This window comes from Ornithorhynchus anatinus, chromosome X1, assembly GCF_004115215.2.
Source record: "Ornithorhynchus anatinus isolate Pmale09 chromosome X1, mOrnAna1.pri.v4, whole genome shotgun sequence".
Classification (NCBI taxonomy): Eukaryota; Metazoa; Chordata; class Mammalia; order Monotremata; family Ornithorhynchidae; genus Ornithorhynchus; species Ornithorhynchus anatinus.
This window is the reverse complement of record NC_041749.1, coordinates 104,277,523-104,304,717: the sequence shown is the minus strand read 5'-3', so window position 1 is coordinate 104,304,717 and position 27,195 is coordinate 104,277,523. Positions and strand designations below refer to the sequence as shown.

The following is a 27,195-nucleotide window of genomic DNA, read 5'->3' as shown; positions in this document are numbered from 1 at the left end:
GGAAATCTCGGCACCAGTCCAACCTCGTCCACCTCAAACTCATCCTCGCTCGCTATATATGTGGTCTTTCTTCTGCCCGGCAACAATACTTCTCCCATACCGCCTCCTATACCCATTGCCTTTATCAACTACTTCCTACTTTTAACTTCCTCCTTAAACCCCGTGCCTCCACCTCCCCTATCTTTTGCCCCAGTGACCTTTCCATCTACTTCACTGACAAAATTGACACTATCAGGCACAAACTCCCCCACATCTTCCCCTTACCTTTCTGTCCACTCTCATTCCTCCCAGATGTCTCTCGAGGAGCTCTCCTCTGCCTCCTTTCAAAAATCTACCCCTTCCACCTGCACCTCTGACCCCCTCCCTTCACACTTTATTAAAACATTTGTACCTCTTCCCTCCCTGACTGCTATCTTTAACCGCTCACGGTCAAATGGCTCCTTCCCCACAGCTTTCAAACACCGCCACATATCCCCATCCTAAAAAAAACCAACCCTCCCTTGACCCCACTGCCCCCTCCTATCAACCCATCTCCCTTCTATCATTCCTGTACAAACTCTTTGATTGAGTTGTTTATTGTGCTGCCTCCATTTCCTCCCATTCCAACTCCCCCTGACCTCTTACAGTCATGAATTTTCCCTCTATATTCATAAATTTCCCTCTAGCAATGCATAATGGGTCACTTCCTGTGCATTTATCCAAATCCCTCTAGAACCTAACACTTTTTGCCTGTATGACATTCTGGGAGAATCAATTCCATACACTTGTCACCTGCCCCAGACCCATAATAATGATGGTATTTGTTAAGCGCTTATTATGTGCCGGGCACTGTTCTAGATACAAGATAATCGGGTTGGACAAAGTCCCTGTCCCACGTAGGGCTCACGGTCTCAATCCCCATTTTACAGATGAGGGAACCAAGGCCCAGAGAATTTAAATGACCTGCCCAAAGTCACACAGCAGACCTGTGGCAGAGCTGGGATTAGAACCCATGGCCTTCTGACTCCCAGGCCCGGGCTCTATCCACCAGGCCATGCTGCTTCCCTTTAGGCTTCAATGATTTTGCTGTATCTTGTGTGATCTTGGGCAAGTGACTTAATTTTTCTGTATCACAGTTTCCGCATCTGTAAAACGGGCATTCATTACCTATTCTGTCTCTTACGTAGACTGCAAGCCCCATGTGGAACTGGGACTGTAACCAACATGATCAACTTGTTTCTGCCCCAGAGCTTAGAACAGTGCTCGACACATAGTAAGTGTTTAACAGCTACCATAATTAGCATTATCTGAAACTCACCTAAATTATGTATACCTACCTATCTCCCTCTACCCAGTACTACATATAGAATGATCTATTAAATAGCTCTCTGCTTGAGCATCTAGTACCATTTAACACTCATCCTGGTAAATGTTTTTATGGTATTTGTTAAGTGCTTACTATGTGCCAGGCACTCTACTAAGCGCTGGGGTAGATACAAGCACATCGATTTGGACCCAGTCCACATCCCTCTAGATCATAAGCTCGTTTTGGGCAGGGAATGTGTTTGTTTATTGTTACAGTGTAGGCTCCCAAGCACTTAGTACAGTGCTCTGCACCCAGGAAGCGTCCAATAAATACGATTGAATGAATAACTGAACATGGGGCTCACAGTCTTAATCCCCATTTTACAGATGAGGTAGCTGAGGTGCAGAGAAGTGAAGTGACTTGCCCAAGATCACACATGAGTGGCAGAGCCGGGATTAGAAGCCAGGTCCTTCTCTAAGACTTATGCTCTCTCCACGAGGCCATGCTGCTTCCCATTTTAATCCATCAATCAATAGTATTTATTGAGCGCCTACTAAGTGCAGAACGTTGTACCAAGTGCTGGGGAGAGTACAGCACGGATAGTAGATATGATCCCAGTCCTCAAAGAGACAGGCCATAAAATATGTTTTCTTGTCAAAGATTTTCCTCAAGTTTCTTGTCCATTTCCCAGTTCATGACATTCTTGAAAGCACTGTATCTCCCTCGTCTCCCAAGAACACAAAATCAATCTCATCCTTGACTCTTCCCTCTCCTATTCTCACTTCCAAATGGTTGCTAAACAATAATAATAATAATGTTGGTATTTGTTAAGCGCTTACTATGTGCAGGGCACCGTTCTAAGCGCTGGGGTAGATACAGGGTCATCAGGTTGTCCCATGTGAGGCTCACAGTTAATCTCCATTTTACAGATGAGGTAACTGAGACACAGAGAAGTTAAGTGATTTGCCACAGTCACACAGCTGCCAAGTGGCAGAGCCAGGTTTCGAACCCATGACCTCTGACTCCCAAGCCCGGGCTCTTTCCACTGAGCCACGCAGCCTTCTTTCCCACAGTCTATTTAAAATCTACCATTTTTCTCCCTATTGCAAAACTCTATGAAATGTTTTGGTTTTACCGCATCTTGATAATTGCAACCTTCTAATCACTAAACTCCCTTCCTCCAGGCAGCCTGAAGCACTGCAGGGTAAACAGTCCTTATATCACTCTCTACTAGAACCATGCCAGTTCTTCGGTTTAATGGCTCTGCCTTGTCTCGTGCATCAGATTAAAACTATTCGGTTTCAGATTTAAAACTCTCCACCAGCCTACCCCTGCCTTTATCTTTTTCTTCATCTGCTTTAACCCCAGTCTTTCTACTCTGTTCAACCAAGAAAAACTTTTCCCTTCTCCCGGCTTTATCTTCAGGTCTTCGCTCCATTCCGGTCGGAATAACCTCCCTCTTCAAAACCTCTAAGCTATCTCCTTTCCTTAATCAAGACCGGCTCAAGACTTTTTCAAGGAAATGGGTTAGGTGAGGGACTGGGCAGGGTAAAGTCCCTTCAACCAAAATAAAAATAGGCAAATCTCTCCCTCTCTTCACCCAAGAATGAAATTTCTAAACAAAGATAGTTCTGCCAGGATGCACGTTTTTACCATGAGGCCTTTCCTCTCCATTTGAACTACCACGCTGATCCAAGGACTTATCCTACCCTGCTACCACGTTAATACAATCACTCATTTTATCCCGACCGGATTACTCCATCAGCATCCTTTCAGACCTCCCAATCTCCTGCCTCTCCCCACTTCAATCTATACTTCACTCTGCCAGATTATAGTTCTACAGAAATGTTCTGGGCATGTCACCCCCCTCCTCAAAAATCTCCAGTGGCTGCCTATCAATCTCCGTATCGAGCAAAAACTCCTCACTATAGGCTTCAAAGCTCTCCATCATCTTTCCCCCTCGTACCTCACACCTCCCTTCTCTTCTTCTACATTCCAGCCCGCACACTCCGCTCCTCTGGGGCTAACCTTCTCACTGTCACTCGTTCTCACCTGTCTCGCCATCGACCCCTGCCCCACGTCCTACCTCTGGCCTGGAATGCCCTCCCTCTTCAAATCTGCCAAGCTAGCACACTTCACCCCTTCAAAGTCCTACTGAAGGCTCACCTCCTCCAAGATGGTTTCCCAGACTAAGTCCCCCTTTTCCTCAGCTCCCCCACCCCTCACCATTGCCCCGACTCGTTCCCTTTGTTCTACTCCCCGCCCCACAGCACTTGTGTATATATGTACATATCTATAATTCTATTTATTTACATTAGTGCCTGTTTACTTGTTTTGATGTGTATCTGTCTAGAATCCTATGTATTTATATTGATGCTACTGATGCCTGTTTGTTTTATTGTCTGTCTCCTCCCTTCTAGACTGTAAGCCTGTCGTGGGCAGGGTTTGTTTCTCTTTATTGCTGAATTGTACTTTCCAAGTGCTTAGTACAGTGCTCTGCACACAGTAAGCACTCAATAAATACGATTGAATAAATATCCCGCTTTAACTACTGTATCAGCTTACTCATTGACCTCCCTGCCTCCTGTCCCTCCCCGTGACTCCAGCCCATATATCACTCTGCTGCCCAGATCATTTCTCTACAAAAACGTGCAGTCCATCTTTCTCCACTCCTAAAGATCCTCCAGTGGTTGCCCATCCACCTCCCCATCAAAGAGAAACTCCTTACCAACAGCTTTAAAGGGCTCAATCACTTTGCCCCCTCCCATCTCACCTCCCTGATTTCCTACTACGACCCAACCTGCCTGCTTCACTCTCTTAATGCCACTACTCGCTGTACCGCGGTCTCATCTATCTCGCCGCTAACCTCTTGTCCACGTCCTCTTGCCCACATCCCGTCTGTGGGGCTGAGGGTGGGGTGAATAAAGGGTACAAATCCAAGTGCCAGGGCAGTGGGGAAGAGACTGGGAGAAGAGGAAATGAGGATTTAGTCGGGGAAGGCCTCTTGGAGGAGATGTGCTTTTAAAAGGTTTTGATGGTGGGGATAGTTAAGTTATCTGTCGGATCTGGTGAGGGAAGGCGTTCCAGGCCAGAGGATGCCTGTTTACTTATTTTGATGTGCATACGGATGTCTGTTTACTTGTTTTAATGTCTTTCTTCCCCCTTCTAGACTGTAAGCCCGGTGTGGGCAGGGATTGTCTCTTTATTGCTGAATTGTATTTTCCAAGTGCTCAGTACGGTGCTCTGCAACACAGTAAACGCTCAATAAATACGTTTGAATGAATGACGGAATGAAGGACACGGACGAGGAGTCGGCAGCGAGACAGACGAGATCGAGGTACAGCGAGTAGCGGCATTAAAGGAGCGAAGTGTGTGGGCTGGGTTGTAGCTGAAAATCAGGGAGGTAAGGTAGGAGGGGCAAGTTCACTTCAATAGTATTTATTGAGCGCTTACTATTCATTCATTCAATAGTATTTATTGAGCGCTTACTATGTGCAGAGCACTGTACTAAGCGCTTGGGATGAACAAGTCGGCAACAGATAGAGACAGTCCCTGCCGTTTGACGGGCTTACAGTCTAATCGGGGGAGATGGACAGACAAGAACGATGGCAATAAATAGAGTCGAGGGGAAGAACATCTTGTAAAAACAATGGCAACTAAATAGAATCAAGGCGATGTACAATTCATTAACAAAATAAATAGGGTAATGAAAATATATACAGTTGAGCGGACGAGTACAGTGCTGTGGGGATGGGAAGGGAGAGGTGGAGGAGCAGAGGGAAAAGGGGAAAAAGAGGGTTTAGCTGCGGAGAGGTAAAAGGGGGGGTGGCAGAGGGAGTAGAGGGAGAAGAGGAGCTCAGTCTGGGAAGGCCTCTTGGAGGAGGTGAGTTTTAAGTAGGGTTTTGAAGAGGGAAAGAGAATCAGTTTGGCGGAGGTGAGGAGGGACGGCGTTCCAGGACCGCGGGAGGACGTGACCCAGGGGTCGACGGCGGGATAGGCAAGACCGAGGGACGGTGAGAAGGTGAGCGGCAGAGGAGCGGAGCGTGCGGGGTGGGTGGTAGAAAGAGAGAAGGGAGGAGAGGTAGGAAGGGGCAAGGTGATGGAGAGCCTTGAAGCTTACTATGTGCAGAACACTGTACTAAGCGCTTGGAATGAACAAGTCGGCAACAGAGACCGTCCCTGCCGTTTGACGGGCTTACAGTCTAATCGGGGGAGACAGGTAGACAAGAACAATGGCAATAAATAGAGTCAAGGGGAAGAATATCTCGTAAATACAATGGCAACTAAATAGAATCAAGGTGATGTACATTTCATTAACAAAATAAATAGGCGATTGACTGCTCTAAAGCCGACGGTAAGGAGTTTCTGTTTGCCGCGGAGGTGGATGGGCAACCACTGGAGATGCTTGAGGAGTCGGGAAACATGGACTGAAAATATCTGTAGAAAATTGAACGGGGCAATAGAGTGAAGTATGGAGTGGGGGTGGGGAGAGATAGGAGGCAGGGAAGTCAGCAAATAGCTTGATGCAGTAATCAAGGGGATTGGTAGATGGATCAGTTTGGTGAATAGCAATTATGAGAGGTTGGTCTCAAGCAAAAGCTTGGCAAAGATCGAGATGCCGAGAACCAACCTTGAAAAGAGAGACAGCCCTTTTAATGTGGCAAACCCATTGGCACAAGAATTTATTTTTAAGTACAAATATGGAAGGATGTCTTGGTCATGCACAGGTCTTTTCGGCCATCCTTGCATGCAAAGATAGAACGTTGCTTTGGGTATTGTGATCTTGGAAAATGAAGACAGTCCCCACAGGGACCCCCCGATCTTTTGACCCCAACCAATTTTCTCAAGTCATCAGCCCCCATTTAGCCTCCGTACCCAAACTACCTTTCCTTGATGACCAAATCGACACCCTCAACACCACCCTCTCTATTGAACTCAACTCTCTCACTCCCCTTTGCCTTCGTCAATCTCGTACCACTAATCACAGCCCTGGATCACCTCCAGTCTGCTTCCTTCACTCCAGTGCATGAGCCACAGAGCACTGCTGGAAGAAACCCAGATATCAAACTGAGCTCGGCCACCTCGAGTTCACCCTTGCATACTTTAACTCTACCCTGTCTTCTGCCTGACAAAATTAATTCTCCGTCCTTATTGACACCCATGCTCATTGCTCTCGCCAGTTGTTCAAGACATTTAAGTCCCCCCTCCAAACCCCGTGTCCCACTGCCTCCCCCATCTCATTGCCCCGAATGACCTGGTTACCTACTTTATTGAGAGAATTGAAACTATCAGGCGGGATCTCCCTAAAATCTCTCTGCTCCTCTCCAGTCCATCCATCCCTTCTCCTGCCCCTTCTTCAACTTGCCCATTGTTCCCAGCAGTATCTCAAGAGATCTCCTGCCTTCTCTCAAAATCCACCCCCTCCACCTGAGCATCCGACCCCATCCCTTTGCATGTTATCTAAACACTTGCCCCCTCCCTTGTTCTCCCTGACTGCCATCTTCAATCGTTTGTTCGCCAATGGCTTCTTCCCCACTGCTTTCAAACATGCTCATAATAATAACAATAATAATAATAATGGTGGTATTTGTTAAGCGCTTACTATGTGCCAAGCACTAAGTGCTGGGGTAGATACAAGGCAATGAGGTTGTCCCACGTGGGGCTCACAGTATTAATCCCCATTTTACAGATGAGGTAACTGAGGCACAGAGAAGTTAAGTGACTTGCCCAAAGTCACACAGCTGACAAGCCAGGATTAGAACCCATGACCTCTGACTCCTAAGCCCGTGTTCTTTCCACTGAGCCATGCTGCTTCTCTGCTTTGCTGCTCAGGTCTCCCCTATCCTAAAAAAAGTCCTCCCTTGACCCCACGGCTCCCTCCAGGTATCACCCCATCTCCCTCCTACCATTCCTCCCCAAACTCCTGTAGCGAGTTGTGTACATCAGCTGCCTCAAGTTCCGCTCCTCCGAGTCTCTCCTAGACCCCCTCCGATCTGGCTTCCGTCCCCTTCACTTCACAGAAACTGCCCTCTCAAAGGTCAACGGTGACCTCTTTCTTGTCAGATCCAACGGCCTCTACTCCATCTTAATCCTCCTCGACCTCTCGGCTACCATCGACACTGTGGACCAACCCCTTCTCCTGGAAACAGGATCCAACATTGGCTTCTCCTCCTATCTCCCAGACTACTCATTCTCAGCCTCTTTCCCCTCTGCCTCCCACCCTCCCTAATTGTGGGAGTCGACTACCATCTCTCGGCGGATGATTCCCAAATCTACATCTCCAGCCCTGATCTCTCTCCCTCTCTGATTTTCTCCTGCCTTCAAGATATCTCTATTTGGACGTCCTGCCGTCACCTCAAACTTAACATGTCCAAATCAGAACTCCTTATCTTCCCACCCAAACCCCGTCCTCCCCATCACTGTAGACACCACCACCAATCCTTCCTGTCTCATAAACCCGTAACCTTGACTCATCTCTGTCATTCAACCCACATATTCAATCTATCACTAAATCCCGTCGGTTCAACCTTCACAAAGATCGCTAAAATCCACCCTTTCCTCTCCACCAAACTGCTACCATGTTAATCCAAGCACTTATCCTATCCCGCCTTGATTACTGTAACAGCCTCCTTGCTGACCTCCCCACCTCTCCTGTCTCTCCCCACTCCAGTCCATACTTCATTCTGCTGCCCAGATCATTTTTCTACAAAAACATTCTCCATATTTCCCCAATCCTCAAGAACCTCCAGTGGTTGCCCTTACCACCTTCGCATCAAACAGAAACCCCTTTCCATCGGCTTTAAAGCACTCCATCACCTCGCCCCCTCCTACCTCACACCTTGCTGCTCTCCTACTAAAACCCAGCACACACATTTTGCTCCTTTAAAGCCAAGCTACTCACCTATCTATCTCATCTATCTCACCACCGACCTCTCGCCCATATCCTGCCTCTGGCCTGGAACACTCTCCCTCTTCTTAGCCAACAGAACTTTCCCCACTTCAAAGCCTTACTGAAGGCACATCTCCTCTAAGAGGCCTTCCCTGACTATGCCCTCATTTTCCTTTCTCCCACTCCCTTCTGCGTCACTCTAATTTGTTCCCTTTATTCAACCCCCAGCCCCAACCCTAGCCCCACCACACTTATGAACATATAGGTAATTTATTTATATTGTCTGTCTCTCCCTCTAGACTGTAAGATTGATGTGGGCAGGGAATGTGTCTGTTATATTGCAATAATAATGATGGCATTTGTTAAGCACTTTACTATGTGCAAAGCACAGTTCTAAGCACTGGGGAGGATACAAGGTGATCAGGTTGTCCCACGTGGGGCTCACAGTCTTAATGACCATTTTCCAGATGAGGTAACTGAGGCACAGAGAAGTTAAGTGACTTGCCCAAAGTCACAAAGCTGACAAGCGGCGGAACTGGGATTAGAACCTATGACCTCTGACTCCCAAGCCCTTGCTCTTTTCACTAAGCAATGCTGCTTCTTGTCCTCTTCCAAGCGCTTAGAACAGTGCTCTGCACAAAGTAAGTGCTCAATAAATACGATTGACTGATGCATGGGAAAATTACAAAATGATTGCAAGACATTTTGATTCTCTAATACAAATCCTCAAGAAAGGAATTTTTGGTAAGCAATTCCCAAACTGTTGGTAGACATGTTCCCTGCCCACAGTGAGCTTACAGTCTGGAGGGAAAAATGAAAAAAAAATGGAATTTTTCCAGATGAGGAACGGCTGTAAATTTAAGTGTGGGACCTTGGGCAAGTCACTTAACTTCTCTGGGCCTCAGTTACTTCATCAGTAAAATGGGGATTAAGAGTATAAGCCCCCTGTGGGGCAGGGATTGGGTGCAAACTGATTAACCTGTAATTACTGTAGCACGTAGAACAGTGCTTGGCACATAGCAAGAGTTTAACAAGTACCGTAATTATTATTAATTATTATTAAGTTTAGTCTAAGGTACATTCTAGGAATAGCATAACGTAATAAGGATAATAATAACTGTGGTCTTTGTTAGTCAATTATATTTATTGAGTGCTTACTGTATGCAGAGCACTGTACTAAGCACTTGGGAGATACGATATAACACTATAACAGCCCCATTTCCTGCCCGCAACAAGCTTACAGTCTAGAGGGGCGTGCTTACTGTGTGTCAAGCACTGTACTATGTGCTGAGGTAGCTACAAGACCATCAGGTCCCACATGGGGACCACTTTCTAAGTAGAGGGGAGAACAGGTAACAAATCCCCATTTTGCAGATGAAGAAACTGAGGCACAGAGATATTAAGCGACTTGCCCAAGGGCACAGAGCAGCCAAGTGGTGTTTATTTTGTTTAATGAGATGTACATCACCCTGATTCTATTTAGTTGCCATTGTTTTTATGAGATGTTCTTCCCCTTGACTCTATTTATTGCCATTGTTCTTGTCTGACTGCCTCCCCCGATTAGACTGTAAGCCCGTCAAAGGGCAGGGACTGTCTCTATCTGTTGCCGACTTGTACATTCCAAGCACTTAGTACAGTGCTCTGCACATAGTAAGTGCTCAATAAATACTATTGAATGAATGAATTAATTAGGACCCAGGTCCTCTGACTCCCAGGCCCGCGCTTCTTCCACTAGGCCATGCTGCTTCACATCAAAGGGAATATCAATTATAAATATAACGTGTTTTACTTTAGAGAAGCAGCATGGTTCAGCAGAAAGAGCAAGGGCTTGGGAGTCAGAGGACGTGGGTTCTAACGCTGCCTCCGCCACTTGTCTGCTGTGTGACCTTGGGCAAGTCACTTAACTTCTCTGTACCTCAGTTACTGCATCTGTAAAATGGGGATTAAAAGTGTGAGCCCCCCCCTTGGGACAACTTGATAATCCTGTATCTACTCCAGTGCTTAGAACAGTGCTTGGCACACAGTAAGTGCTTAACAAATACCATAATTATTATTACTATTATTACTTTTGGGAGTGTCGAATTGAAAAAAAGACTAAAGTTTTAAGACTAATATAGGCATTTGTGCATCCCATTTTAAATAAGATTACTGATGCTCACTTCAATTCTCTCCTTCGCCTGTGGGTGATGAGGGTATCAGAAGCTGGGGTGAGGCAATGTTGGTGGATTTAGTGGAGCAGAGAGAACGCACCACCTCTTAGCACATGGTTGTTGTGTAATGTAAGCGAGCAAGATGTACCCACTGTGTACCCAATGGCGTTGGCGTGTGTCTGGCGGCTGCGGGGAGGATTCAAAGGCTAATCATCCGAGAACACAAAGGCTGGGGCATCTCTGGGTCTCAGAGAAGCAGCGTGGCCCAGTGGAAGGAGCCCAGGACCGGGAGTCGGAGGGCCTGGGTTCTAAACCTGGCTCCGCCATTTGTCTGCCGTGTGACCTTGGGCAAGTCACTTCAACTGTCTGGGCCTCAGTTCCCTCGTCTGCAAAATGGGGATTCGATACCTATTCTCCCTCCTACTTAGACCGTGAGCCCCATGTGGGACCTGATGATCTTGAACTTACCCCAGTGCTTACTACAGCACTTGGCACACAGTAAGCACTTAACAAATACATAATTATTATCTGCTGTAAATTGGTCAAGAGTATGCGATCTCATGGTTAACCTTCCCTCTCTCCCCCAAAACAACCAAACAAACCATCAAAAAGAATAGTATGTACCAGTTAAAGCTAACAATTTTGAGTCCTATTATGTGGGATTGTGACTAAAATACTAGTATCAAATTCTATTAATGTTTGCTGACAGGGGATTTTTTTTTAAGGCTCCAAGCCGACTTGGCCAGAAAATCAGTTGTAAAATTGGGGCTAGCGTTCAGGTATGTTAATGTCAATGCTCTTCCCAGTGGAGCCCATAAATTCCAAATGGCCAGAAAACCAAAATTCTCACTTATCCATGGTATTTCTGGGCCCCCTAGAACATCATCGTCAATGTAGTTACTGAGTGCTTACTATATGTAAGGCCCTGTACTAAGCGCTTGGAAGAGTACAGTACAACAGAGTTGGCAGCCAGGTTCCCTGCCCACAACAAGCTTACGCTCAAGAGCATTTCACCACTCTGAGCAGTTCATATATGTGAAGCAGTGTGGCTCAGTGGATAGAGCACGGGCCCAGGAATCAGAAGGACCTGGATTCTAATCCCGGTTCTGCCACATGACTGCTGTGTGACCTCGGGCAAGTCACTTAAATTCTCTGGGCCTCAGTTACCTCATCTGTTAAAATGGGGATTGAGACTGTGAGCCCCATGTGGGGCAGGGACTGTTTCCAATTTGATTAACAGTGCTTGGCACATAGTAAATGCTTATCAAATATGTAATTATTATTATTATATATGTCCCTATTGAAGAAGTGCCAGAAGTGGGAAGGGAAAGGGGGAATTTCAATCAAGAAGATCAAGATGGACTCTCCTCTCTGCTCCATTGTTAAAGCAACCCTGAATAGAACTACAACAGGCTCTTAACAGTGGGCAGGGAAGTTCATTTTCAGTCAGTCAGTTGTATTTACTGAGTGCTTACTGTGTGCAGAGCACTGTACTAAGCATTGGGGAGAGTAGAGTTTTCAGTTATTTGAATCTTGGGAATCAGTGATGCCTAGAGGAAAGAGCCTGGGTCTGGGGGTCATGGGGCAGGGGTTCTAATCCTGGCTCCACCACTTGCCTGCTATGTGACCTTGGGAAAGTCAATTAACTTCTCTGTGCCTCAGTTTCCTCATTTGTAAAATGAAGATTAAATATCTGTTCTCCTTCCCCCTTAGACGGTGAGCCACATGTGGGAGAGGGACTGAGTCTAATCTGATTGCATTGTATCTACCCCAGCACTTGGCAAAGAGTGAGCACTTAAACTCCACAATTATAGATATGTGTTTATTACAAAAATGGAAAAATCTGAGTGCTCGAGAACCAAACACCCTAATTCCATTGACTACATGATACAAAATATATTTTTTCCTCAATGACAGTGCTATGCAAGGTTTTATTATTCCTACAATAAATCATCAGGCATGGTCTCTCTAAAATCTTTCCTGCCCTTCCAGTCTTTCCCTCCTCCTGCTCCAACTTCAACTCTCCCATCTTTCCCAGGAAGAAGATATCTCCATTCAAAATCTTGACATAAATTGCGATATAATGATATTCTTTTTCAACATAAAATGGTGAGGCAATTTTATGAGCACAAAGATAATGTCATATTAGATACGCATAGAAGTTATTTCCCAATCCTTATTGACTCCCATGCCCATGACTTGTTCCAACTATTCAACTGATCAATGGTATTATTGAGCACCCTCTGTGCTTACCCCTGTCTTCAGGACATCTCCACTTAGATATCCCACTGACACCTCAAACTTGCCACTGTTCAAAAGAGAACTCATCTTCCCATCCAAATCCTGTGCTCCCTCGACTTTTCTGTCACCTTAGACAACATTACTATCCTCCCTGCCTCCAAGCCCATAAACATGGCATTATTCTCATCTCATCTCTCTTTCAATCCCCAGATTCGATCCGTCACCGAATCCCGTCGGTTCTACCCTCACAGCGTCACTAAAATCTGCCCTTTCCTCTCCATCCAAACTGCTTCTGTGCTGATCCATGTCATATCCCGCTTCGACTACTGCGTCAGCTTCTTCACTGACCTTCCTGCCTCTCCCCACTCCAGTCCTTACTTCACTTTGCTGCCTGGACCATTTTTCTATAAAGTCATTCAGTCCGTGTCTCCCCTCCCTGCAAGAGCCTTCAAGCTCTCACCCATCCACAGAAACGCCTTACCATCGGCTTTAAAGTACTCGATCTGCACCCCTGCTCTTAACTTTCCTCACTGATTTTCTACTACAACTCAGCCCACACACTTCACTCCTCTAATGTCAATAAGGTGTATATCTCCTTGATTCTATTTATCTTGATGATGTTGTCTTGTTTTTGTTTTGTTCTGTTTTGCTTTGCCATCTGTCTTCCCCCGTTTAGACTGTGAGCCTGTCATTGAGCAGGGATTGTCTCTGTTGCTGAATTATACATTCCAAGCGCTTAGTATAGTGCTCTGCATATAGTAAGCGCTCAATAAATACTATTGAATGAATGAATTAACCTATCCAATGTACCTCGATCTCGTCTGTCTTGCCGCCGACTCCTTGCTCACATCCTCCCTCCGGCTTGGAAGTCCCTTGCCCTTCAAACCCTGCCGACCACCCCTCTCCCCACCTTCAAAGATCTGACTAAAATCACATCTTCTCCAAGAAGCCTTCTCTAAGTCTTCATTTCCCCTATGCACTTGGAGCTGTACCATTTAAACATCTGACATTCACCCCACCCTCGGCCCCACAGCACTTATGTACCTACTCATAATTGATTTTAATGTCTGTCTCCCCCTCTAGATCGTAAGCTCCTTGTGGGTGGTGAATGAGTCTCCTAGCACTGTTACACTGTATCTTCCCGAGGTCTTAATATGGAGCTCAGCACGCAATAAGCATTAAACGAATACTACGGATTAATTGATTGGATGGAGAGGAAAGGGCGGATTTTAGAATGCGGTGAAGGTACGACGACAGGCAGGTAGGCAGAGGAGAGCTGACAGTACCATAAAGCCGGCAATGAGGGAGGTGGATGGGCAACCGACGGAGGCTTTTGAGGAGTGGGGAGATGTGTGTAGAATGATTTTTTTTTAGAAAAATGGTCCAGGCAGCAGAGTGAAGCATGGACTGGAGAGGTGAGAAGCTAGAGACAGGGAAGTCAGCAAGGAGGCTGATGTGGTTGTTGAGGGTCGGACATGACCAGGGCTTGGACCAGCACGGTAACGGCTTGGATGGAGAGGATAGTGATAATAATGATCATAATGATAGTATTCGTTAAGCGCTTACTTTGTGCCGGGCACTTAGCGCTGGGATGAATCCAAGCAAATCGGGTGGGATGCAGTCCCTGTCCCATGTGGAGCTCACAGTCTCAATCCCCATTTTCCAGATGAGGTAACTGAGGCCCAGAGAAGTGAAGTGACTTCCCCAAGGTCACACAGCAGACCTGTGGTGGAGCTGGGATTAGAACCCACGCTCTTTGACTCCCAAGCCCGTGCTCTTTCCACTAAGCCCCTCTGCTGACTTGCCCAAGGTCACAGAGCAGACAAGTGGCAGAGCCGGAATTAGAACCCGTGGCCTTCTAACTCCCAGGCCGGTGCTCTATCCACTACACTAGGAAGAGGCAGATTCTGGAGATGGTGTGAAAATAGAACTGGCAGGATTTAGGGACTAAGTGAGTACAGGGGCTGAAGGAGAGGGAAGAGTTAAGGAGAGTGCCAGGGTTGTGGGTTTGTGGGACAGGGAGTTTGGCGGTGTTCATTAACAGTGATGGGAAGGTCGGGGGAAGGATAGGGTTTGAGAAGGAGATGAGGAAATGGTTTTGGGCTTGAGCAGGCCATCGTTCACGGCAAAATGCGGCTTGCTATGCTTCCCGGTCTCTACCTCATCCTCACTCCACTGTGCTTTGTGCTTTTGCAGCTTTACAGCGTATTTCACAGTAAAATGATCAATCAATTGTACTTACTGAACGCTTACCGTGTGCAGAGCACTCTACTAAGCGTTCGGGAGAGTACTCTATAACAATATAACAGACACGTTCCCTGCCTACAATGAAGCGCAAGAATGTAAAGCATTCTGCTAATGATGGACATAATAATTTTCAAAGCTCTCAAAATCCCACCTCCTCTTGTATTTATACCCATCCTCAGGACTTATGCATATATGCACAATATATCGTATATTGAGAGGTGGCCTGGCCTAGTGGAAAGACCACAGGCCTGGGATTCAGGAGACCTAGGTTCTAATTCCAGCTCCACCGTGTGCTTTCTGCGTGACCTTGGGCAATTCACTTAACTTTTCCATGCTTCAGTTTCCTCATTTGTAAAATGGGGATTAAATACCTGTTTTCCCTCCTTCTTAGACTGTGAGCCCATGTGGAACAGGGACTGCGTCTGACCTAAATATCTTGTTTCTCCCTCAGCACTTAATACAGTGCTTGCCAGTAAGGGCTTCACAAATACCATTACTATTTTATTATGATTTACTCAGCTACTTCATCCTTACATATTCATACTATGATCCACTGAATCTGTGTTCTTCCTCCAGAGCCCTCTACTTGTAAATAACTTATCTGTCTTCTTCCCCCATTAGAATTTAAACTCCCTGAGGGCAGGAACTGTGTCTCCCTTCTGGTGACCTCTCCTAAGCTTTTACTACAGTGCTCTGCACCCAGAATAATAATAATAATAATGTTGGTATTTGTTAAGCACTTACTATGTGCGGAACACTGTTCTAAGCGCTGGGGTAGACACAGGGTAATCAGATTGTTCCAAGAGGCGCTCACATTTTTTAATCCCCATTGTTACAGATGAGGTCACTGAGGCAGAGATAAGTTAAGTGACTTGCCCAAGGTCACACAGCAGACGAGTGGCGGAACTGGCATTAGAACCCCCGACCTCTAACTCCCCAGCCCGGGCTCATTCCACTGAGCCATGCTGCTTCTCACTTAATATATTCTACTGTTGGACTGATGGCGATATCTTTGAACCAACTACACTCTAATAATAATTATGGTACTTGTTGAGCGCTTACTATGTGCCAAGCACTGCTCTAAGCGCTGGGGTAAATAAAAGTTAATCAGGTTGGACACAATCCCTGTCCCACATGGGGCTCACACTCATGCCCATTTTATAGATGAGGTAACTGAGGCACAGAGAAGTTAAGTGACTTCCCCAAGGTCACACAGCAGACACGCGGTAGAGCCGGGCTTAGAACCTAGGTCCTTCTGCCTCCCAGGCCCGTACGCTGCTTCCCATTAATCCATTAATTTCCATTAAATCACTGGTTACTAAAACAGTTTTCCCATAAAATGAGGTTCTTCAAAAACACAGCTACCAGGTTACAGAAGGAATGACTTAACATTTATCTTGGTAACACTCCATTTGCTTTGTTCCAATAATAGTATATTCATATATGGAAGAAGTCATTCCAGAATTCCCTAGCTACTTTTAAAAAGTGTAATGTCCAAAATTTAAGAGACAGTAAACCTCGATCTGGCCAAGGATTTTGCATAGAAATTCTAGCTGAGCACAAAGTCTCCTTGTGGTTAGGCATAATGTTCTTTCCCCCCGTTTACAAATCTGGGTTACCAACAGTATAGCTTTGGATCACTGCATTTCAGGATATAATTATCTGTATAGAATTAAAGAGACTGCGGGAAAATGATTTAGTCACAGCACTTTCCATGTGCAATTGTGGTTAAACTAGTTCTTATGAAAGAACAAAGAAAGAAAAAAATCACAAGTTTTAACTTGGATAATTTCGAATTAAAAATCTAAATGCATTCCATGGAGTTTTGGAAATGGTGTAGGGAGGTAAATTAAATTCTTTACCTTAAAAACTTTAAGACTGGCATGTAAGATTTATCCTCCATCTATGCATTTAAACCCAACGGGTGGTACCTCGGCCCTAATAAATTGCAAGGGAAATCATGATACTGGGTAAATGTTTTCCAAACATGTATGGTAGGAACAAAAGTTAGATAGCTGCAGAGGGTCCCTTGAAAAGAGTGTTGTACTTGTTCCACTTAAATGCTCAACTTAAAGTGAGTTTCCAGCTGAGCCTTGACAGCCTAAGGACCAAATCAGACTGTGCTGCTTTTCATTTTCCCTCTGAGGTCGTTTTTTCTTTTTTTTTTTTTTTTTAAACTTTCCTTAGTAACTTTATTGGCTGATTCGCCGCACAAAGAACAGAATTGCATTTCCACCCCCCCAGGGGACGGAGCTATTTTCGGACTTCACTAAGCAGTCATTTAGCACGTTTCAACATTTCCTTCTGTCGCTCTCTTTGTTTCAAAGAGAGCGGTCTGATTTTGCTCCATTTTCAGCTGGAGACTAAATGACACCAAGCAGAGTCAACTGTTAGGTTAGTTTTCCAGGTAAACATGTTTTAATTTTAAGTTTCTGCTAAAGCATGTGGAATGGCTTGAATGACATTTTAATGATGTGGTGGGTGTTTAGTACTTTGCAGATATGCTTAACACTTAAAAGAATTAGTCGTTTGCTAGACATAATAGCTTTCTCAAATCTAAAATTTTGCATTTTCAAATTTTGTTTATGTGGGATGAGTCACTCCCAAGTACTTAAAACCTCTTTAGCTAGAAATACAGCTATTTTTGTATGTCCCAGCTGGATTAATTTCTCTCTAGCTAGCCTCCATTGAAATCTATTAATATTTCAGAGATGATTTCAGATCTTGAGTAGTTTTTTTTTTTTCAATTCTAAGATTAACTCAGATTATAATGCTTCTCAGGGCTTTTGGTCACGGAGATATTCGTGACAAATGAACCATTTTCGATTGCTAGATGAAAGAATAATTGATGAAAATCTCAAAGGCAAAACAAAGTAAGAGATCATCTCAGTTTAGAGAGGCATAACAATGTTGGAATGAAGACAATTGCACTCTCAAGTAATTATGAAAAATACCATTCTGAAAGCAGCCAAACAAATCATTTTATGTACTCTAGAGCCCAAATACAAAAGCCATTTGGAAAAGAAATGGCATTTTCCTTAATAAAGTTTTCTTTAAAAAAGTCAATAGCAAGTTTGTAATGAAGGAACTATCCCTAACAAGTGAAAAAAATGAAGGCCCATGCAGCAATAGATTAGTACATGAAGAACATTTCATAATCAAATACAAAACAGATGTATGGAAGTAATTGTTCTGTTAGTGATGAAGCCATATTGTCTGAGACCCACGAAATAATCGTGGGGATTTTTTTTTCCTTTCCCTCTATCTCCTTGCCTGACTTCACCATCCCATCTCTTCTCTTTGTCCCTTTCCATTTTCCTATTTGTCCCTTCTCTCCCACTATTATCTAGTCTCCTTATCCCAGACTCCCACCATTTTCTTTCTCTCTCAAATTCCCATCCACCTCTTTTCTCTTCAAGTCCTTTCTGTCTACGTCCTCTTACTCTACCCCAGAGAGTGCCATTCCTTGGCCTCCACTTTCGTCCTGCACCCCTCCAGTTCCCTCCTTCTTCCTTCCTGGTCGGAACCATGCTCATGCCCAATTTAGGGGCGATAGAAGGGGAAGAAACTGGTGGGACTTGAGTCCCGAACTGAGATCCCACGGTGTGGGGGAAGGATTAAGGAGGGCCGGCTCTACGGGTCTTCGAGGACTTTTGACCCCGTGGGCAGTCGCTGTGGGGTTAAGTTTTCTCTTTCCCTCCAGCTTTTGGGGTTGGACGGGCAACTATACCTAGCACAACAGATGTAGCCTGTCCTGCCTGGAGGATGGAGATGAGCCTGGAGTAGAGCTAGGAGATGAACCCTGCCAAGCACGGGAAGCGGCGTGGCCTAGTGGATTGAGCACGGGCCTGGGAGACCGAAGGAGCGGGGCTCTAATCCCAGCTCCGCCACTTGTCTGCCGCGTGACCTTGGGCAAGTCGCTTCACTTCTCTGGGCCTCAGTTACCTCATCAATAAAATGAGGATTAAGGATGGGAGCCCCACGTAGGTCATGGACTGTGTCCAACCTGATTAACCTTGTATAATAATAATAATAATAATGTTGGTATTTGTTAAGCGCTTACTATGTGCCGAGCACTATTCTATCCCAGCGCTTACTACTGTGCCTGGCACACATTAAGCACTTAAATACCACCCCCCCGAAAACAGCACTTAGTTAAGCATTACGCATATAGGGTGCTCGATCAATGCGACTGGTGGCTTGATTGAAGCCGCTGAATTCAGAGCCAGAAAAAGATGGATTTACTGGACAACTTACTGCTGATAAAAGGATGTTGGACTTGAGACAACAACAGATATCCTAAATCACCCGTTCTCTCTCCATCGACTAGCATTAACAGCTCTGAGGCCAAAGGGTACAGAACTGATGTCCATCCACTTACACTCTGCTGCTTCTCCTAGCTGCAATTTATTTCAATACCCGTCTCCCCCACTGGACCATGAGCTCTTTTTTTTTTAAATAGCATTTGTTAAGCGCTTACTGTGTGCCAAGCACTGTTCTAAGCACTGAGGTAGATTCAGGGTAATCAGGTTGTCCTATGTGGGGCTTGCGGTCTTACTCCCCATTTTACAGATGAGGTAACTGAGGCACAGAGAAGTTAAGTGACTTGCCCAAAGTCACACAGCTGACGAGTGGCGGAGCCGGGATTAGAACCCATGAACTCTGACTTCCAAGTCCAGGCTCTTTCCACTGAGCGACGCTAGGTTCTCTTTGTGGGCACGGATCGTATCTTCCAACTCTATCGTACTGTACACTTCCAAGTGCTTAGCACTGAGTTCTGCAATAATAGTGAGCGCTCAAGAAATACCACCGATGGATGGATTGACTGATTGGAGGTTGGAAGTGGAGTCTGCTCCCTGTCAGCTGTTTTCCTGCTGTCTGGTCACCACCATATTCAAAAAGATTTGCTCCATTCTCATCAGAAAGATAAGGCCTAAAATAGAACAGTGTGTGAACCCATCATTGGGCAGGGATTTATCTGTTGCCAAATTGTACATTCCAAGCGCTTAGTACAGTGCTCTGCACATAGTAAGCGCTCAGTATATACTATGGAATGAATGAATTAACAGTGCTTGGCACATACCATTATTATTATTATTCTGTGACAAACTGGAAGTAAATTAGGATAGCTTTACCCAGGGGCTTAGCGGGGACTTCTCTCTCAAAGTGCCATTTTACTTTAGTCTTGTAACAGCTATTCACCCACTTGGCGAAGTGGCTCACTGGAAAGAGCCCGGGCTTGGGAGTCAAAGGTCATGGGTTCGAATCCCGGCTCTGCCACTTGTCAGCTGTGTGACTGTGGGCAAGTCACTTAACTTCTCTGCCTCAGTTACCTCATCTGTAAAATGGGGATTAAGACTGTGAGCCTCATGTGGGACAACCTGATTACCCTGTATACCCCAGCGCTTAGAACAGTGCTCTGCACATAGTAAGCGCTTAACAAATACCAACATTATTATTATTATTATTTGGCCCAGATGGTTTCCAAATCAGGTGAGCCCAGCTACAAGAGGAGCAGCACCAGGTTCTATGAAAACATTCTAGTCGCTGTTTACAGCCCTGAAAATGAGGGACGTCGATTCCTCATCCCTTCCCAGGGGCTACCTAGATGTTTCACCAAATAACTTCTCTAGACATTTAAAATCTAAATACTCCAGGGCCCGGGATTATTGAAAGCAAACTCTTTTGTAAGGTGGACGCTAGTTCTAGGACCACTTATAATAACTATGGTTCAGCGCTTAGAACAGTGGTTGGCATATAGTAAGCACTTAATAAATACCATGATTATTGGAAAGTACAATTCAGCAATAGAGAGACAATCCCTGCCCACAACAGGCTTATGGTCTAGAACGGGGGATCAACTGATAGGATGGAGACTCAGAAGGCTCTAGGATTCAAGAGAGAGGACGTGCCAGCTCCGGAACAGCAGCACCCCAAGGGACCCCCAAGTACCTTTTCCCAACAGTGCCACTTCTGAGTGTGTGTGGGGGGGAGGGTGGGGGCAGGGGTGACATATCAAAGAGGTCAGCAGGTAAACTTTACTGGTCCTCTTGGTGCCTTTATAATAATAATTGTGGTCTTTTTTTAAAAAAAATCCTACTTATTAAGCCCTTACTATGTGTCAAATACCCTTCTAAACCCTGGGGTAGGTACAAGTTAATTAGGTCGGACAGTCCCTGTCCCACGTGGGGCTCACAGTCTTAAGTAGGAGAACGGGTAGTGAATCCCCATTTTACAGTTGAGGAAAATGAGGCACAGAGAAGTTAGGTGACTTGACCAAGGTCATTCATTCGTTCAATAGTATTTATTGAGCACTTACTATGTGCAGAGCACTGTACTAAGCAGAACCGGAATAATAACCCAGGTCTTTCTGACTCCCAGGCCCGGGTACTCTCGCTTATATAATAATGTTGGTATTTGTTAAGCGCTTACTATGTGCAGAGCACTGTTCTAAGCGCTGGGATAGATACAGGGTAATCAGGTTGTCCCACGTGGGGCTCAGAGTCTTAATCCCCATTTTACAGATGAGGCAACTGAGGCACCGAGAAGTTAAGCGACTTGCCCAAAGTCACATAGCTGACAGATGGTGGAGCCGGGATTAGAACCCACAGCCTCTGACTCCTAAGCCTGTGATCTATCCACTAAGCCACACTGCTTCTCAAGTGCTGGGGTAGAGACGAGGTAATCAGATCAGACAGTCCCTTTCTCACAGGGGGCGGCTCGCAGCCTGAGAAAGAGGGAGAATAAGCATTGAATTCCCATTTTACAGCTCAGGAAATTGAGACACAGAAAACTTAAGCGACTTGCCCAAGATCACCCAGGAGGCAAGCAGTGGGGCAGGGATTAGAATAACTCCCACAAAAAAGGGGTGGGGGTCAGAAGAGATGCTAATGCAATTGTGAAGCTGGGATAGTACAAGTGCCTGGAACAGCATGGTGCTTGGGTGGGAGGAAGGAGTAGATCTTGGAAATTATGTGGAGGAAGAAATGTCAGGATTTGGCAGCGGACTGAATTGGGGGGGGCAGGGCGGTGTTGAAAGTAAAGGGAGGAGTCAAGAATAATACCAAGGTTCCAGGCTTGAGAGACAGGGAAGATGGTGGATTCATTAACTGTGATGGGAAAGTGAGGTGGAAGAGAGGTTTTGGGTGGGAAACTGGAGTTCAGATTTGGACAGATTGAACTTGAAGGGGTCAGTGGGATGTCCACGTAGAGAAATGCAAAATCGCCAAGGAGAGAGGTCATGGCTGGCGAGATGGATTGGGGCGTCATCCAAAGGTGAGCACCCTGAGGGAATGAGTGTAAATTGAAAAGAGAAAGGAACCCGGAACAGAGCCTTGTTGGACGCCTACCGTTAGCGGGTGGGAGGCAGAAGAAATGCTGAAAGGAGGGAGCTGAGGCGAGAGCAGTGATATCCAAAGAAGGTTTTTTATGATAAGGAGATGAGGGGAAGGAGCCATTAGAAAGTGACTCATTGAAGATGGCAGCCAGGAGGGAGAAAAGAATGAGTTCAAATGATTTTATAGGGGAGAGCAAGTGGAGGGCTACTTATTTTTACTTTTGAACATGGGGACGAACTAGGAGTGGGGTGTCGGGGGTGGAGTGTTGAAAGAATGGAGAGAAAAACGGCGGGTGGAGCTTGCTGGGAGGGAAGGGAGTTGGGAGAAGGTAAAGAGGAGAGAAAGGGGGAGGAGAGGGAAGGGGCCTAGAGAGAAGCGGGAAGGAAAGAGGGATAGGAAATGGGAGAAAGGAGAGACAGGGAAGAGGAAAGAGAAACCAAGGGGAAGGTACTATTGCTGCTGCAGTGTCCCCTCCCCACCAGGCCCTGGGGCTCTGGGATAATGAGTTTTGTGAACACCTGACTCCCACCTGGTTGAGTCCACCCAATAAGCATTCAATAAAACTCACCTGTGCTGGGCAGCTGCAGCACGGGAGAGAGTAGAGGGTGGAGACTCAAGTTTACTGCACAGGAGGAGGCAGTGGTAAACTGCTTCTGAATTTTTACCGAGAAAACTCTACCGATACACTACCAGAACGATCGCAGATGGGGAGTGGGGTGTTCTGGGAGAGATGTGTCCATGGTGTCGCTATAGGTCGGAGATGACCCGACGGCATAAGACAAGACAAATACCACTGACTGAATGACTGATCTGTTTCCCACTTACAGAGGGTCGAGCATGGAAGTAGGTCTATGGACTAGTATATTTTAGTATTTGACTAACTAAAGTATGGACTGATCTGTTGCTGAATTGTACTTTCCAAGCGCTTACTACAGTGATCTGCACACAGTAAGCGCTCAACAAATATCATTGAATGAATGAATGAATGTAAAGGTATTTTAGCGGTTTTTCAGAAGTACACCTGGGGGCTGATAACCATAGTTTCTTTCTATATAAAAGGATAATGTGCTGCTAAGCTCAACTTATTTACTTCAAGTTTTGTTTCTTTTCTAGTCTAGACATCAACTGATGAAAACGGACCATGCAGGCAGTGGGTTTGCTCTATTTCTTGCTGCTTAACAGTTTGTGTTTCGACTTAGCTCAAAATGAAAGAAATGAAACGTCCGCAAGGCAAAGGAGAAGGCTGCATATTAGAAGATTTAGGAAAGGTTCTTCATCAAATCACAGGTCAAATAGGCAATCTAGGATTGAGCACGCAGCTAGAACTATTCAAGCACCAAGACTGCCCCTTGTGAATGTGGACGATAGTATTGTGGAAATCTATGATTCCCTTGTAGACCTTCGGGGTGAAGAATCGAGTTATAATGTCTTACCAGGTAAGAAAAATGCAATGTATTTTGCCCCAAATGTTAAAATGGTTTTGGGAGCTATTACCATGACCAAGTTTCCCAAATAGTTTCTGTGATCTGTGGTAATCATTAGATAAAGTCAAATTAATTTGAAAAAAAGTCTTTTACACTATTTAGGCCTTTTAAGAACTGTTCACCCTTTTACTCTATTTATGCATTTATAAAACAGACATTTTGGCATGAACACATTCTGATCTGAAATCTATCAATCAAGTTTATTGAGCACTTACTGTGTGTGGATCACTGTACTAAGCGCTTGGGAGAGTACAGTACAACAGAGTTGGTAGACATGTTGCCTGCCCACAGGGAGCTTACAGTCTGGAGGGGAGATAGACGTTAATATAAATGATATGTGCATAGGTGGCTGTGGGGCTGAGAAAAGGGTGAATAAAGGGTGCAAATCCAAATGCCAGGGCGAGGCAGAAGGGAGTGGGAGAAGAGGAAATGAGAGCTTAATCGGGGAAGGCCCCTTGGAGATGTGCTTTTAATAAGGCTCGGAAGGTGGGAAGAGTAGAATACAGTCAGTTCTTCCAGAACACGTGTTTTCACTATGTTTTTTGGATAGAACTGGACAGCAGAATTGGGGAAGATTCTCCATCAGCATGCATCTGTCTGTAAAGAACATGGTTCATTTCAGAATAAACAGGGGTGGCCACCCAGAGCATAGAAGTGGTGTGGCCTAATGGAAAGAGCTCGGATCTAGGTTCTAATCCTGGCTCTGCCGCTTGCCTGCTATGTGACCTTGGGCAAGCCACTTAACTTCTCTGTGCCTGTTACTTCATTTGTAAAGTGGGGTTTAAGACTGTGAGTCCCATGTGGGACAAGGACTGGGTCCAACATGGTTACCTTCTATCTACCCTAGCATTTAGAACAGTGCTTGACACATAGTAAGTGCTTAACGAGTCCCACAATTATTGCCCTCATGGCATCAGACATGGGGCAAGTACTATAAAATGTGAGTTTTCCTAAACGTGGGGTTCTTCAGAAATGCTACTCCATGTTAAAGGACCACTGACTCTATTACACTGCTTAGAAATCAAGACAGCCACGCATTTAAGATGACTCTACTAAACTCTGATGTTCTCAAATGGAAAATCATTTGTTCCCCATCTGTCTCTCTCTCACTTGTCTCCTGTCTCTAAGTCCCCTCCATCGGTGACTGAGGGGCAGAGAACAGCTTTGACTGCTTTCTAAGGTTTATCACTTATCTGAGATTCTCGGTCTGTACGGCAATCCTAATAATAATAATAATGATAAATGTGGTATTTGTCAACCGCTTTACCATGTGCCGGGCACGGTACTAAGTGCTGAGGTAGATACAAGATAATCTTGTTGGACACAGATCTCTGCTCCCTCCATGTTTGCATACAGTTTCTCTCCCCATTCCCATTTGGGAAGCCTTTTTTGACAGCTCTGTTATCAGTCAGTGGTATTTACTGAAAGCTCACTGTGTGCAGAGCACTGTACTAAGGGCTTGGGAGAGCACAATACAACAGAATTTGCAGAAGGCATTCCCTGCCCATTATGAGGTTAGAGGCTCTGTTACGCCTCTGTATGCCTGGTACGTGAAAGGAAATGGGAAGAAGGAAGCCCCTCCCAGCTTCTAGTAATGGCATGGACAGTTGGGTGGCTTAGGGCGCTGGCCTCCCTGACAAACTGCAATTGTGAATGAGGCCTTTTTCTGTTTTGTCAAAAAAGAGACCCAAACCAGCTCTCGGTTGCAGAACAATATGGCGAGACAAAGGATGGTGGAAAATGATTTGTGTTCCTTTGCCGGGATCGTCAGGTTGTTCTGGGACCAAACTACTGGGAGACCATATGTGAGACCCTCAGGGCAGTAAATTTAGAACTCCGTCATATCCTTCATCTGGGTCCAAAATTCTTACCAAATGCAGATGATACTGTGGTATGAGTCAAAAGCAACATATTATTCTTAGAAGGCAAATTTATGCAAGCCATGTCTGCACTAGGATCTATTGTAGAATTCCCAAATCTTAACATAAACCGTGATAGGATGACATTTTTTTGCAATGCAAAATGTTGAGGCGGTTTTGCTAGCCCAAAGATAGTGTCATATTATTGAATCGCTACTAGAGCCAAGGGCAAAGACTGAATTTAGATAGCTTTAGAAGTTATTTCTCAATCCTTATCGACTTCCATGCCCATTGCCCACACCAGCTGTTCTCTCAATCAGCGGTATTTATTGAGCATTTGCTGAGTACAGAACACTGGACTAAACACTTAGGAGAATACACTACAAAGTTGGTAGACACGTTCCTCACCCCTAAGAGGTTAACTTGTACCTACCCAGCGCTTAGAACAGTGCTCGACATCCGGGAAGTGCATAACAAATATCTTTTTTAAAAAAAGGAGCTTGTATCTAGAGGGGGAGAGGCAGACATTAAAATAAATCACCACCTAAGTGGTGTGGGGCCAACATCGAGTGCTTAAAGTGGTATTTGTCATTATTTAATGTTAGTGGTATTTGTTAAGCACTTACTATGTGTCAGGCCCCTCACTAAGCACTGGGGTAGATATGAGATAATCAGGTTGGACACAGTCGGCGTTCCACATGGGGCTCACAATTTTAATCCTCCATTTTACAGATGAGGTTACTGAGGCAGAGAGAAGTTAAGTGACTTGTCGTCCAAGGTCACAGCAGTTAAGCAGCAGGGCCGGGATTAGAACCCAGATCTTTTTGACTCCCAGGCCTGTGCTCTATCCACTAGGCCGCTCTACTTACAGGGTATAAATCCAATGCAGAAAGGAGCGGGAATAGAGGCAATGAGGGCTTAGAGACTTTTAGCCCCTTGCCCCTCCCATTTCTTCTTCTTCTATTGGTATTTGGTAAGCTTTTACTATGTGACAAACACTGTTCTAAGTGTGCTGGGATAGATTCAAGTTAAACACCATCTCTTGCCCTTAATGATATGGCCACGTATTTTAGCAATAAATTTTAAACTATCGGGCATGATCTCCTTGCTTCTCTCCAGTTCCCGCTTCCCTCTGCCTCATCTTTCCCAGCAGTATCTCAAGAGGAGAGCCCTGCCTCCTCTCAAAATCTGCCCCTCCACCTGCACCTCTGACCCCATCCCTTCAGGCCTTATCAAAATTCTTCTTCCCTCCCTGACGGCCATCTTCAACTTTCGCTTTCTACCGGGTCCTTCCCCACTGCTTTCAAACCTGCTCACGTCTCCCCCGTCCTAAAAAACCCCCTCCCTTGACCCCACGGCTCCCTCCAGTTATCACCCCAGCTCCCTCCTACCATTGGCCTCCAAACTTCTTGGACGAGCTGTCTATACCCACTGCCTCCACTTCCTCTCCTCCAATTCTCTTCTTGATCCCCTCCAATCTGGCTTCTGCCCCCTTCACCTCATGGAAACTGCCTTATGGTCACCAGTGACCTCCTTCTTGCCAAATCCAACGATGACTACCTCATCCTAATCCTCCTCGACTCTCAGTTGCCTTCGACATTGTGGACCACCCCCTCCTCGACTCCCTAGCTAACCTTGGCTTCCCTGATGTAGTCCTCTCCTGGTTCTCCTCCTATCTCTCTGGCTGCTCCATCGCTCCTCCT

At 45.5% G+C, this 27,195-nt stretch overlaps 2 protein-coding genes across 4 annotated transcripts in view; one reads left to right on the top strand and one right to left on the bottom strand.

Annotated features, from left to right (window-relative positions):
* Positions 1-27,195, bottom strand: part of LOC103170973 (centromere protein P) — a 267,419-nt gene that overhangs the window by 49,168 nt on the left and 191,056 nt on the right. The gene's annotated exons all lie outside the window — the stretch shown is intronic.
* The window catches only part of ECM2 (extracellular matrix protein 2), a 31,406-nt gene continuing 21,274 nt past the window's right edge, over positions 17,064-27,195 (top strand). The window contains exons 1-2 of one of the 2 annotated variants that reach the window (XM_029049907.2): positions 17,064-17,206; positions 23,263-23,585. In XM_029049907.2, the coding sequence (XP_028905740.1) occupies positions 23,291-23,585 (295 nt within the window). In that variant the 5' untranslated portion in view covers positions 17,064-17,206; positions 23,263-23,290. Of the gene's footprint in view, positions 17,220-23,262; positions 23,586-27,195 lie in introns of both variants that reach the window. The other variant, XM_029049906.2, reaches the window with a different exon arrangement.